The sequence below is a fragment of the Struthio camelus genome, chromosome 23, assembly GCF_040807025.1.
Source record: "Struthio camelus isolate bStrCam1 chromosome 23, bStrCam1.hap1, whole genome shotgun sequence".
NCBI classification, from domain to species: Eukaryota; Metazoa; Chordata; class Aves; order Struthioniformes; family Struthionidae; genus Struthio; species Struthio camelus.
Window position 1 is genome coordinate 7,922,446 of NC_090964.1, and position 12,690 is coordinate 7,935,135.

Genomic DNA, 12,690 nt, shown 5'->3' on the forward strand with positions numbered 1-12,690 from the left:
GTGTTCTGCTTACCCTCAACGAGAGCTGCCTCACCTGGGGCCCCAGCAGCCAGAAAAGGCACCCTGGGGTGTCATACTTATCCACTCGCCCATGAACCAGTGCCTCTGTTAAGGAGGTGCTGACGGCCTTCCTGCCCAGCCATGAATGACGCCAGCTCAGCTCTGGGAGAGGTTTATGATTTATTTAACCTTGTATCTGACTCTGTGGAACGCACACAGAAAACCCCCAAACGTGTACAAGGAAGACGAAAGAGAGGAGGAGGGAAAAAAAAATAGCTGTATTGAGGAATGGAGAGAAGCCATTCTCCCTCCCGGGTCCTCAGCACGGCCTCAGCCCTGGCCGCCCCAGCAAGACGCGTGCCGTGCCGCTCACGCAGGGAGCGAGAAGGAATGCTCTGCGAACAGGCCAGCGCGGCCACCCACGCTGTGCCTGAGGATGGCCACGAGTCCTGGGCCCGCGCTGGCCCCTCGCTAACACACAAGGTTCCAGTTCACAGTCAAATAGGTCGGTACGTCTGCCAGCCCCAATGTAAGCTCCAGGGAGTGGCGGTTCCCTGGCCCAGCCAGCCCCTCGCCTCCCCTCCCACCCGCTGCAAGCAGGGGAGGGGAGGACACAGCAGCTTTAAACAGACACAAAGTAGAAGAAACAGTGGGACTGAGCCCCAAGCACAGGGAAGAGCCTGGCTTCCCCCTACACCAGCAGCAGGTTTGCTGGTTTAAGACTGCCTGAAGAAAAAAACCCCAAACCAACCAAGAAACCAACCAAGAATAGGTCCAACAGACCCAAGTCTCTGGAGAGCGGGTTATTGCTTTGCACATCCCAGGCAAAGCGGGCACGGCTCAAGCAGGAGGCTGCAGCAGGTGAGGCCCCCTCCCCGCCTGTGCAGCCGACCTGGCTGGCAGGACGGCTACAGCACAGGCCGGCACTGGCTCTGCCTCGTGGGGCAGTGCTCCGCACCCCGGGCAGCGGGGCTGGATCGGCCCCTTGCCTTGCCATCACCCTCAGGGAGATGCCAGCCCTGGTACGGGGGTCCTGGCCACAGCCCGCTGCTGCCCGTGGGGCACCAAGCAGAGGCTCTGTGGTGCAAGGGGGCAGGATGGGGCATCGATCGACAGCCGGAGCGCGCGAGGGGAAAAAAAAGCCCTTAGCCTGGGCGGGTTCTTTAAAAGATATTTACGGCTCTAGCCCAGCAGGGCCCAACAGTGCCGTGGGCTCAGCCCATGGAGGAGAGGAGAGGAGAGACGAGAAGGGCAGCGCTGCTCAACAGCAAGTGCCCTCGGCCCTGCGGGAGGGGAGTGGGCAGCCGAGAGCCCAGCCCGCAGTGGGAGGTGGCGTTCGGTGCTCCCCAGGGGCTGCTCTGTGGGCCTGGCTGTTCCTAGCGCTGCGCCTTGGCCAGTGCCAACCTCCGTCAGGCGCCAGCACGGCCCATCGCACTGGCCCCAGCCTGCCCGGCCACCACCAGGGGACGGGAGACACCTTGGCTGCGGCCTCCAGCCAGCTGATTGAGGCGAGGGCCCGGGGCAGCCCTCGGGCACCTTCTGATTGTTCACAGGAAGGCCAACAGCGTCTGCAGCCTTCGCCCCAGTGCAAGGAGACCTCCGTGCTGGCCTGCAGGACAGGGCACAGTGCCTCCCTGGCACTAGATGCTGGTGAGATGACAGCTGGGAGCAAACCTGCTTCCTCCAGCGATGCCAGCCTGGGACAGGAGCCGTCCCTCAGGGCCTGGAGCCCTCTCCTCGCCTCTCCTCTCCCACCCCTGAGCCAGCCCGAGTCCAAAGGGAAGGAGGAGTAGCAGCAAGAGAGACATGAAGGACGGGCCAGTGCCAGGCAGGCTTCACGGCAAAGCCCCGGGGAAGCCAGCTGTAAACGGCAGGGCTTTGCCTGGGGCTCCAAGAGCACCGAACGGGGCTGAGGGAGGCAGACGTGTCTCGCAGTCCCTCCCGTGCAGGGCACAGGAGATTGTAAAAGCAACAAGAGGAGGAGGAAGGAGGTGATTATCTTGAGGAGGACAGAGCTGCCACAGGCTGGCAGCAGACTGCTGGAGCACAGGGTGAGCCCGCGGAGGGGAGTGTGCGTGTGCGACAGGGCAGGGGCTGCAGCCCCCTGCAAGGACACGGGACTTGCAGGGGCCGCACAGATGCCATCCTGTCAGGGCCTGGGAGACGGGGCAGCCTTTGCAGGTCCCAGCCCAGAGCAGAGCCTCTCCCTGGGCCTTTAGGCGCTTGCAGGAGAGTCCCGGGTTCCTGAGCTGTGATCGAAAACCCGTGAATCGCCTGAGCAGGGACCAAGAGCAGCTGCAGAGAGGCCAAGCTGAGGGCAGAGGAGGAGCATCGGCTGCTCTGAGCCACAGAGGGGCTCTGGAGGGGGCCCGAGCCCTGCCCTGTGCCCACACCACTCCTCCTGCCGCATGGGGGCAACAACCCACCCCTAATACTGTAACAAATAAAACCTCGCCTGCCCCATACCAGGCTCACGCGCTGTGGTGCCTGGACAGGGAATCGAGGGGATGGTAACCCTTGCAGAAACCGCTCGGAGCAAGAGGAGAGAAAAGGCCGCTTGAAGACTTGCCTTAGACAGCTCCAATCTCAGCTCCGAGAGCGGCAGGGCGAGACGGGGCACCCCCAGCCAGAGAGGGCATGGTGCTAAGAGACGGGGAGAGGAGGCAGCCAGGGCACGACAGGAGGTGAGGTTGGTTGCCATGGCTTCCGTTTGCAGCTGACAGGTCACGGGGGAAAGATCGGCGGCTGCGACCTTGGCGTCCTTCCCTGCGACAGTCTCGATTGGCTCCGCTTAGATCCGAGGCAGCAGCTTCTCAATGAACTCCTTCACCGCCATCATCTCCTGCAGAGACCACAGAGCCCGTCACGCCGGGGCCGGCAGGCAGGGAGCCCGCGAGACGCCAGGGTGCTGGTATTCGGTGCAGCAAGGACAGCACTGCAAACACAGCACGTTTCTGGCCATGCCCCGAACCAGGCTCTTTGCACCACGTGGGGCACAAGGGCCACACAGCCTCCTCCAGGGTGAAACGGAACAAACACGTCTCGGGTGTCCCAGATGCAGCAGATTTTACTCACTGGGTTCAAGCTCTTCCCTGCCCTGCCTGTCCCATGGGGTAGGTGTCACTCCCAAAGGCAAGACCAGCCCGTGACAGCCCTGTCCCCTCTCTCTGCCCCAAGGCACTGACCTGAGGACAGGAACTGTGCATCACGCCGGGGTAGGTTTTAAACTGGACCTTGGTGGGAGTGACAACAGATTTCAGCTTCTCAGCAGTGAGGGCTCCAAAGCGGACGGGGATCATGGGGTCCATCTCCCCATGGCACTGCAAGATGGCGATGTCCTTGTTCACACCGTTACTCGCCGCCTGTGGTAAGAGAGGAAGCGCTTAGGGGTGCCCAGGAGAGGGGATCCCCACCAGGGAACAGGGCAGGTGCTTTATGCCCATCCCAGAGCAGGTCACCCGGCAGCTCTTCTCCTCGAGAGGGACATGGGAGAGCTGCTCACACAGTGGCTGCTGCCCTGCCACCAAATGCCTCCTCCCAGGCTGCCACCAGGACGGAGCTGCTACCCAGCGGGCGAGAGGAGGTCTGGGGAGCGGCAGGGCTCACTGCAGGGCAGGTGCCCACACCCGATCGGAGGCAGAGGCACCAGTCTCGGCTGTGCCTTCGCCTGTCCCAGGCCTGAGCAAGGAGGCAGGAGCAAGCCCCCGCCGCCTCCAGAAGCCCCAGGCTGAGCTCGCAGCGGTAGAGTCCAGACAAGACTCCCTCTTCCTGCGGCCATGCGGGGTAGGTAGCAGCAGCGCAGCATACCTGCGGGAAGGCCTTGTGCAGCGGGAGCCAGCAGCTGAGCGCCACGATGCCAGCCAGCTGGTGCTGGCAGGTGAGAGCCGTGTACAGCGACAAGGCACCACCCTGCAACAGGCAAGGATGAGGAAAATCTGTTAGCACCACTGGGAGACCTGCCACCCCAGACACCTGCCAGCGCCAGCTCGCTCCGTGCCTCCCTGCCGCACGAGGTGGAGCTGACGCAGGGGATCTGGTGCTCCCTTTGAGGGGTGTCCGCGGAGGGGGGAAAGGAGACTGAACCCCAGGTCTGCTCTGCCTGTGCAGCCCAGCTCACCTGTGAGAAGCCCCCCAGGATGATGCGGTTGGGTGGGATCCCATTCTTGACCTCGTGTTCGATAATTGCTTTAACTGGAAAAAGCCAGAGAGATGGGTCAGTAAAAGATACGGGGCTGATTAGCATCACCTGAGGCCTCATGGACTGAATGTGCTTGGCCTCAGTGAAGGAGAAGGTGGGCTAGGACCATGGGACAGCAGAAAAAAGGAGAGGTGGGGGGAAAACACCAGCTCCTGTCCCACAAAGAGGAGCCCAGGAGCTCAGGGCTTCCCCCTCCCCAAAGCCTCTTACTGTTTTCTGCAGCTTTCTTGATCCCAGCTTCGTCCTCGGGTGCGTCCGGACTCAACCCCATCAGATCAAACCTGGGAGAACAAGCAAGATCAGCCCCGAAACTCTCCCTGTACCCAGGGTGCAGGGAGGAGGGAGCTGGGCATGCTCTGCCCTTCCCCTGACTCCTCCAGGATGGTGGATTTTGGCTCTCCAATCCCCAACTCCTCTCACCCCCAAAAAGTGCCCAAGGTCCTACCCGCTTCTGGAGAGCCCCCTGCCCCATACAGCCCTGCCACCCAGAGCACTGACCAGGAGGGCATGACCATCTTCATGTTGAGGGTTACGGGGATCCGAGGCCTGCAGAGAAAAGAGTTTGTGTTTCAGTTCAAGTGCAAGAGAAGTGAGTCAGTGCTGATGGGAGTGGGGGGTCCAGCCTCCCTGCCCACAGCTGTAGGACATCTCTGCCAAGGGACAGTGGCAAGTCAGTGCCTCCGGAGCCCGCTGGGGTGGCCAATGGGCAACCCCAGGGAGCTCCCCCAAGCACCAAGCAGGTCCCACCGAGCTGGCTGTTTCACAGTGTTGCCAAGCAGTCCCCCTGGGGACGCGAGCACTTGCGCCTGCCTCTCCTGTTTGCTGCTGCTGAGCCGGGAGCTGCTCAGAGACGGGACGCTGGGAAGCCGAGGTCCCTGCTGCGAGGGATGCTGTGACGGAGCTCTCCCAGCTTGGTGAGTGCGTCCCTGCTCAGGCCACTATTGACACTGGGGAAATGCTCAGCAGGACACGGGGAGGAGCATTTCCTTCCCTTTCTGCTGGCCCCCCTCCTGCCTGGCTCCCAACCAGGAGGAAGGGGAAGGGGTAGGAGCTCTGGTGCTTTCTGTTTTTTGCTGCAGCCACCAGGGAGAGGCTGAGGAGCAGGACAGGGGAGAAAGCCTCAGAGTAGCAGTTCCCACACTGACAGGCTCTGTGGGAAACCCCTCTGCCTGCAGGCAGAAAATGTCAGCCGAGGGGCCCCCCCTGCACAAACTGCCCACAGCAGGAGAGCAAGCCTCACCACACAGCCCTGCGGGTACAACAGGGCACAGGCCCCTGTCTGCCTGCCCGGACACTCAGGGCAGCAGGAGCCCAGGGCAACCACCCACCCAGGCTCTCCCAAGCCCCTTGCAAGGCAAGGGCGGCACTTACGCATGAGGGCAAATATATTTCACGTAGGGGAGGCGGATAGAGGAGAGAGCATCAGCCCAGCTGTGCCTAGGGAGAGAGGAGAAGAGGCAGTTCAAAGCTTGCCTTACCATTTTGGATGCAAGGGATTTCCCCCGACAAGGACAGGTTCTCTCCAGGGCTGCCGAGCCCCTTTCCCTGCCCCAATGCTGCTGTACCAGGTCCTACCCACCCCAGCAGCTCAATGTGAATCCCCAGTACAGATCTCCTCTACTGTAGGGCAAATGCAGCACACAAAGCCCAGCAGTTCAAGGCAGAGGAGCTGCTATCAGCAAGGGAGGAGAGAGAACCTCCTCTGCAGGGAAAAGCCTTTTGTTACTGCTATATCTGACACTGTCCTCTAACGTGGCCTTGCGAGACACACAGAGATGCACTCACCTAGGCACAACCCTTCTCCCAGCCCTCCCAAGGACAGAAAAAACTGCAGTGCTTATCTGCTTGCCTTAAACAAAGCAGAAAATCAAACCCACGGGGGGCTGTCGGGCCACCAGGGTCATAAATATTCAAGCTGAAGTGCACACAGCTGCTGGCCAGAAATCCCCTATTAGGGCTATCATGGTCAAGATCAAAGCCCGAGACAAACCTTGGAATTACCCCTGAGGAGAGCAGCCGTGGGGCTCACAGCAAGTGGCCGGGCCCAGGCTCTCTCAGAGCATCCACCCCAGCTCATCTGCTAGCAAACAAGGCATCCTGCCAACCCCCATCAAAGCAGAGCCATCCGTTCAGCAAGCCACACGCCACAGTCAGAGCTGGATCCAGGAATACTCACCCTGTGTCTCCAAGCCCATGTAAAAAAATGACCTGTTAAATTAAGCAGAAAAAAAAAAAGAATTAGCTGGGGCGACAGCTGGTGCCCTGGGAGAGAGGTAGGGCTGGGCTCACAGGGAAGCTGCAGGGACGCTGCAAAAGGCCACTTAGTCACTAACGAGAGGAGACTCGACTAGGCAGGAATTAGCCAATGCTAATGACATGTCTCTGCATCTTTGAGCATGACGGATGGGTGGAACAGCTACACCACCATCCCATCATCATCGTGCCAGCGTCTGCTGTCACAGCCAGGCTGTGGGTGTCAACTGCTCCCTCGGCTGCCCAGCTTAGCAGAGGGCCAGTTAGTGATGGACCATCTCATGACGCCTGAATGACACCAGTTTGAGATGAGGCTGAGCTTACCAAAGACTTGCAAAAACCCATCCTCGACAGGCATTAAATCTAAGACAGGCTTGAGGTTTGCCCATTGCTTCTGCGCTGGGCCAGTAACAAATGGTCCAGCCCAGAGGAACCAGTTACTTTTCCCCAGCAAAAAGAGACCTCACTCGTCCTGCACCTCCTTTAACCAGCCACTAAGATGCATGTTTGAAAAGCTAGAGCATTACAGGCTCAGTTCACAGCCTGCTCTGAGCCACGGGAAATAGCTCCTCTTTAACAGCGCTAAAAGAAAAGAAGAACGAGATCGAAGCAGGGGCCCGTCCCAGCTGGCTGAGCCCCACCCGCAGCACCCTTACCGCAGCAGTCTCCCGCTCTGCCCCTGAGACAGTCACTGCATCAGCAAGGAGGGGGACAGACATGTTGTTACCACACATACACCGAGAGGGACTCCGACACTGGCACCTGCCAGAGAGAAGGGCAAAGTTAGGCAGGAAATAAAACCCTCTTCCTTCCTGGCAGCAGTTTGCTCCAGGGGGACGAGCTATTTTAGGGGATGTGAGGTAGTACACAAAGGTTTCAACGTCTAACCCCCAGTCCAGGCTAGCCCAGCTGGCAGGGGACTGTTATCCTGGGAAGGCAGCTTGCGACAAGGGTAAGAAGAGAGTTGAGCAGGGAACAGCCGCCACAGAGACCCCCTTGGCTCTGACCCAAGCCCGGAGACCTGTTCCCTCAAAGCTGCTCTCTCCACAGCAGACACGAACGAGGACACGGGCGGCGAAGCTTGTCCCAGTGCGGCCTGGGCACACGGGCCACCGGTGCTCGGGGCTCCCAGCCTGGCAGCTCTCCCACCCGGAGACAAGATGCACCCAGCCATCAGCACCCCAGCGGACCCACAGACCCATCCATCCCAGACCAAGCATCGTCCCAGCCCGCCGGGGTCCCAGGCGGCGCTCTCACCAGCAGCGCAGAGAGCTCGACCCTTTCCTCCAGGCCTGAGCGGGGAGTCAAAGCAGCCCAAGCCTGGCAGACTCCCCTTCAGTACTCTCAGATTGAGAGAAAACACAGGGAATCCTGTCATTTCAGAGAAATTATTGCTGCCCTCCTTGCCTTCACAGACACCCCTGGGGCCAGGGCCAAGGCATCGCTGTGCTCTCACCAGGGAGAACTGCAACCTTTAAACCCCAACCCGGCAGCAAGCCCGAGCCTCCCCTCCGGGCTGCGTGGGGTACGACTCCCCGCCTCCCTCCGAGGCCGGCGGGGGCTGCGGCACCTCCAGCAGCCTCCCGAGACTCACCACGCAGGAGGCTCGCGGGACAGCCCAGCTCCGTCCCCAGCCTGGCAACGCCGGAAAGCCAGGAAGCAGCAAACGCTTCCCACTTTGCAGCACCGGAGGCGCGTGGGGATGCGTGCGAGCGGGGATGTGCCTGGTGTTGGAGGTGTTAAAATTAGCTCTCACTTCTTTCTGTTGCACCTCAAAGACGAGGTTATTTCTGTGCCTGCAACAATGTGGGCAGAAGGAGGCTGAGTAGCCTGTGGCCTCAGCATCCCTTCCTGGCTGCCAGCAGAGCCGAGGAGGAGCCTGACCCACATCTGGTCCGACGGAAAAGCAGGAAATGCAGGCTGTGCGCAGCCTTCAGCACGCAGCAGGCAGCAGCACAGGCTTTTACAGCACTAATAAGGGGTCCAGCCCTTTTCTATAGAGTAACCGTGAAGCCAGTTGGGGAGAAACTGGAGCGTTCAGGCGCTGGCCTGACACCCACTCCTGCCCCCTCCACACAGGCTTCCGGCCAGTGCAAAGGGCTGACTGTCGCTTCCCGGATCCCCGTCACCTGCAGGGCCCGAGGCTCCGGCAGTTGCGAGGGACACAGTTAACAGACCCCACGACACCTCCTTCCTCCTGCCAAGATGCGACAGTTGATATTTGTTCCCAGTCCAATGCAAATCACTAAAACTGTCACATCTCACATGACAGGCGATAACGTCCATGTACAACAGTAGCTTATGCGCTGGACTAATTAGATCAGACCACATTTACAGCGCTACCGTCGTCTCCTGGCTACTACCAGGAGCAAATTCGAACCCTGCGGTCTGCTCAAGCCCTCCGTGTCTCAGCAGCACGGACAGCGGGTGCCAGCCGCAGTGGGTTTCTGATGCACGGGACTGCCTTACCCAAGAGAAAAACAGCCTCCTCCTCTGCCAGCCTGGGCCAAGGCCTGCCAAACTCGTTTCACTGACTGTTCATTAGCTGTTTCCCAATTCAAAAACATCGAAACAACTTGCTCCTCAGGTCTGGCACACCTCACAGTCTCACACACTAATGTGTACATCAGGATCGAAACAACAAGCGAGAAAAACAGCACTTGCCAAAACACCTGGTGACAGGAGCAATAAATAAAAGTATCTCCCAGGCAGCATGGCCTCACATACCCCATCCTGAGAAGAGCTACATCGCAAGCTCTTGGCTGCCAGAAGGACAGACTGAAGCCTTCTGCTGGCAGGTGGCAACTCTGTAACGTGCTCCCCAGAGCAGAGACAAACTCAAATCTTTGCTTTGATCACAGAGGTTTCAGGGCAAAAAGGTGGTTAAGAGGGTCAAGGCTGTCCAAAGCACCCCCAGCTCCCGCACGTCAGTGGAGTCCACCTCTTGGAGATAGCCAAGACTTCTCTGCGGCGTTTCTCACCCCCAAACTGGGGATACCTGGAAGAGGGTGCGTTGCCCAAACGCTGCCTCATCAAGAGCAGCTAAAGCAGGGGCAGCCCCAAGGCCAAAATGTAACGCAACAAGGACAAGGCCCCCAAACAGGTCTATGCCTGCATGAAAGCGTGCACACACACAGAAAGGGGCCACACTTTTTAGAGGCCTATGTCCAGTTCGGGCTATATTCGGGCTATCTCAGTGACAGCCCCAGAGCAGTCCCAGCCCCGGCTCCGCTCACTGCCCTGCCCAGGAGAGAGAGGGACAAGGCACAAGCAGGGAACTCGCAGCCCCGCTGCGGCAGCCTCACTCCGCGGTTACACGTTGATGCTGCCACTTTCATCGGGGCTGAGGAAAGTCAACAACTACAGCCTCCCTTGCTATGCAAGGCCCAAACCGGCATGTTACCTAACTTCTAGAGCACAAAAGGAGGGGACGACTGGACTGCTGGACTAAGGAGATGGTCACAGCTGGGAGGTGACAGGCTTGCAGAAAAAGGCAAGAGAGCTGAAGATGCAGGAGGCAACATATAGGGCTGGAGGGGAACTAACTCAGCTTGCAGGAGAAAGGAAGCACAACAGGAGGTAGGAGAAATCCAGCCTGGGAAGCTGGCTGGAGCTGGGGCAAACAGCCAGACTGGAAAGATATGGACAGTGCTGGGAGATAAGGCTGATAAGAACCGGGAGCATGAGGAGCTGTCACGAGGGGAGGAGAGGAAGAGTGGGCTAAAGCAAGGGCAAAAGGCAAACCCGACGTACCAATACGGAAGTGCACAACCGCTGGGGAACTGCCATTTGTGCTGCACATGTGCGCTGCAAAGGACACCACAAGCTTCCTGCCTGCCACAGTAAGTGAGAACTCTTGATTTTTCATGGAATCAGGCTTTTGGGGGTTCTGGTGGAGACTGGAAACCTGTAGGATTTTTTGGACTGACATCCAAGGGGTATCACTGACACCCCTGGGAGCACTGGACGTGAGTGGACGTGGTTTTTGTGTTTCAGGTAGAAGAATGACACTACATTGAATGGAGCAGCCCTGATCCCCTCGACCAATTAAGCACAAGCAGGATGCTTTCCCATCCGCTCCAAACATGAAAGGCGTGGAGCCCCAGAGCCTACATTTTAAAGCCTGATCCAAATTCATCCGCAATGATCTCCAGAGTCAGAACTGCAATCTGGAAGAGTTCAGCCTCAAGATTTCTCGTCTTTCTTTCTTACAGAGCTTTCCCCTTTGAATGTGGGACAATAACTTCCATCAGACTGTAATTCAGTCAAATCAGTTCATGCCTCCCTCCTTAAACATACGCTGGCACGCACAGGGGGGAAGGAGAGCCCCTAAGGCTCAATTCAGGCATGAGACATCGCATACAGTCATGTTCCCGCAGCACAGGAATCACAGCTTACAGCACATGCACCTGCAGCCTAGTCAGAAACCCTTCCAGGCACCACGTGTAAAATGCAGCCTTCAGTGGGCAGCTCCCTCTCATGCAGGTCCTGCTACATGTGAAAACAAGGCCCATACAGACCATCCTGGAGATCTCCACACCTCCCCATCGCTGGCCCATGTCCTCCCATAACCCCATCTCCCGCCCGGACAACGCATGCCTGACCTCCTGCAGCGCAAAGCAAAGTGCCCTGCTTTTCCTCCAGCCAAGCGCAGCTGCACAGCGGTTTGTGTGATCTACTCAGCAGCACTCAGCCGCCACAGAAAACACTTAAAAAGTCACTTAAACCACAAGAGGGGAAGCTAAGAGCCAACGCACAGCACGCGTCCCAACACCAGCGCTCCCTCTGAGGCCGGCCGAGCTCTGCTGCGCGCCGTTACCTAATGCCGCAGGGTCGCCCAGGCCCGCCGGGTCCCCAGGGCTCACCCTGTGACGGCTCACCCTGACGGCACATCCCCCCCCCCCGATGCCCCCCTACCCCAACAGTGCAGTCTGACCCCAGGCTGCCTCCCTCAGGATGCCCGCCCCACACCCTCACGGCACATCCCTCCCCCGAAAGCCCCCCTACCCTGACAGGGCAGTCCGACCCCAGGGTGCCCCCCTCAGGGTGCCCCCCCCGACCCCGACGACACATCCCACCTCAGGGTGCCCCCCTCCACCGGCACATCCCCCCCCCCATGGAGGCCCCCCCACACCGACAGCGCAGTCCCACCCCAGGGTGCCCCCCCCGACCCCAACGACACATCCCACCTCAGGGTGCCCCCACTCACGGCACAGTCCCTCCCCCCGGACGCCCCCCCCTCACCCGACGGCACAGCCCACCCCAGGGCGCCTCCCTCAACGGCTCATTCCCCCTCCCCTCCCGGACTCCCCTCCCCCACACGCTCCAGGCCCACATCCCGCCTCAGGGCCCTCCCCCCTCAACGACATCCCCCCCACCCCAACAGTCGGTTCCCGCCCCAACGCCCCCCTCCCTCCCGGCGCACCCCCGCTCCTCCCAGCGCCCGCCCCGCCGGCTGCCTCTCCTTACCGTGCTCCCCCGGGCCCGGTGCCCCCCCCGCCGGCCCGGCCCCCCCCCGCCCCCCCCCCGCCGCGGGGAGGGCAGCCCGCACCTGGCTCTCGCTGGGGCCCGGCGCGCGCGCTCCCCTCCCGGCTCCCACCGGAACTTCCGCCTGCGGGGGCGCGCGGGGAGGGGGAGGGGGTCAATCCGCCGGAAGTGACACCCAACAGGCCCCGCCCCCCTCCTCCCGGCCCCGCCCCCTCCGCCGCCATTTTGGCCCGGAGCGAAGGGAGAGGGTAGGCGCAGCCCCGCGCGGGAGGAGCCGGAGCCGCCGCCGCCGCCGCCGCCGGGCCCGGCCCGGCCCCCCGCTCCGCGGAGGGAACCGCGCGGGGAAGGAAACGAGACAGCTGCGGCCGCCACAGCTTTATTGGAGAGAGAGAGGCCGGAGCTGCGCTGCGCCGCCCGTGCTTCCCGCCGCCTCCAGCTACGCAGCTCAACGCCTGCCGGTTTTGTGCCGCCTGTTGCGGGACCCGGCCGCCGCCGCTGTTCGCTTCCGCTCAGTTTGCATCGCGCGCGGAGGGTAGCAAAGCCTCGAGGCGTTGCCGTTGGCTGCTCGCTCTCACGGCAGCGACGCTCGCGGCGCCAAATCGTTGCTCAGCTCAAACCCTCGCCCACCAGCAGCGACAGCTCCCTACCAAGGGATAGAAAAGCAGCTAGAGGTGGTTCCTGTGCTCAGCAGACAGCTGCTGCCCCTTACCCATGTCCAGGCAGCAAGAATCTGGGTGACTAGGCCACAGCAG

The 12,690-nt window shown here is 60.6% G+C and overlaps 1 protein-coding gene across 2 annotated transcripts; it reads right to left on the minus strand.

The window, feature by feature from the left end:
• Positions 1 to 163: 163 nt before the first annotated feature.
• On the minus strand, positions 164 to 12,050 carry LYPLA2 (lysophospholipase 2). 2 transcript variants are annotated; one of them, XM_068917230.1, is made up of 10 exons: positions 12,003 to 12,050; positions 7,108 to 7,213; positions 6,375 to 6,406; positions 5,570 to 5,635; positions 4,697 to 4,744; positions 4,409 to 4,479; positions 4,118 to 4,191; positions 3,808 to 3,909; positions 3,186 to 3,362; positions 164 to 2,842 (listed from the first exon to the last, which is right to left on the minus strand). In XM_068917230.1, the coding sequence occupies exons 2-10, from the start codon at positions 7,183 to 7,185 to the stop codon at positions 2,792 to 2,794; spliced, it is 699 nt and encodes a 232-aa protein (XP_068773331.1). In that variant the 5' UTR covers positions 7,186 to 7,213; positions 12,003 to 12,050; the 3' UTR covers positions 164 to 2,791. The 2 variants fall into 2 exon arrangements, with proteins under 2 accessions (XP_068773331.1, XP_068773330.1); XM_068917229.1 differs by lacking the exon at positions 12,003 to 12,050 and adding an exon at positions 11,921 to 11,943.
• Positions 12,051 to 12,690: the final 640 nt, after the last annotated feature.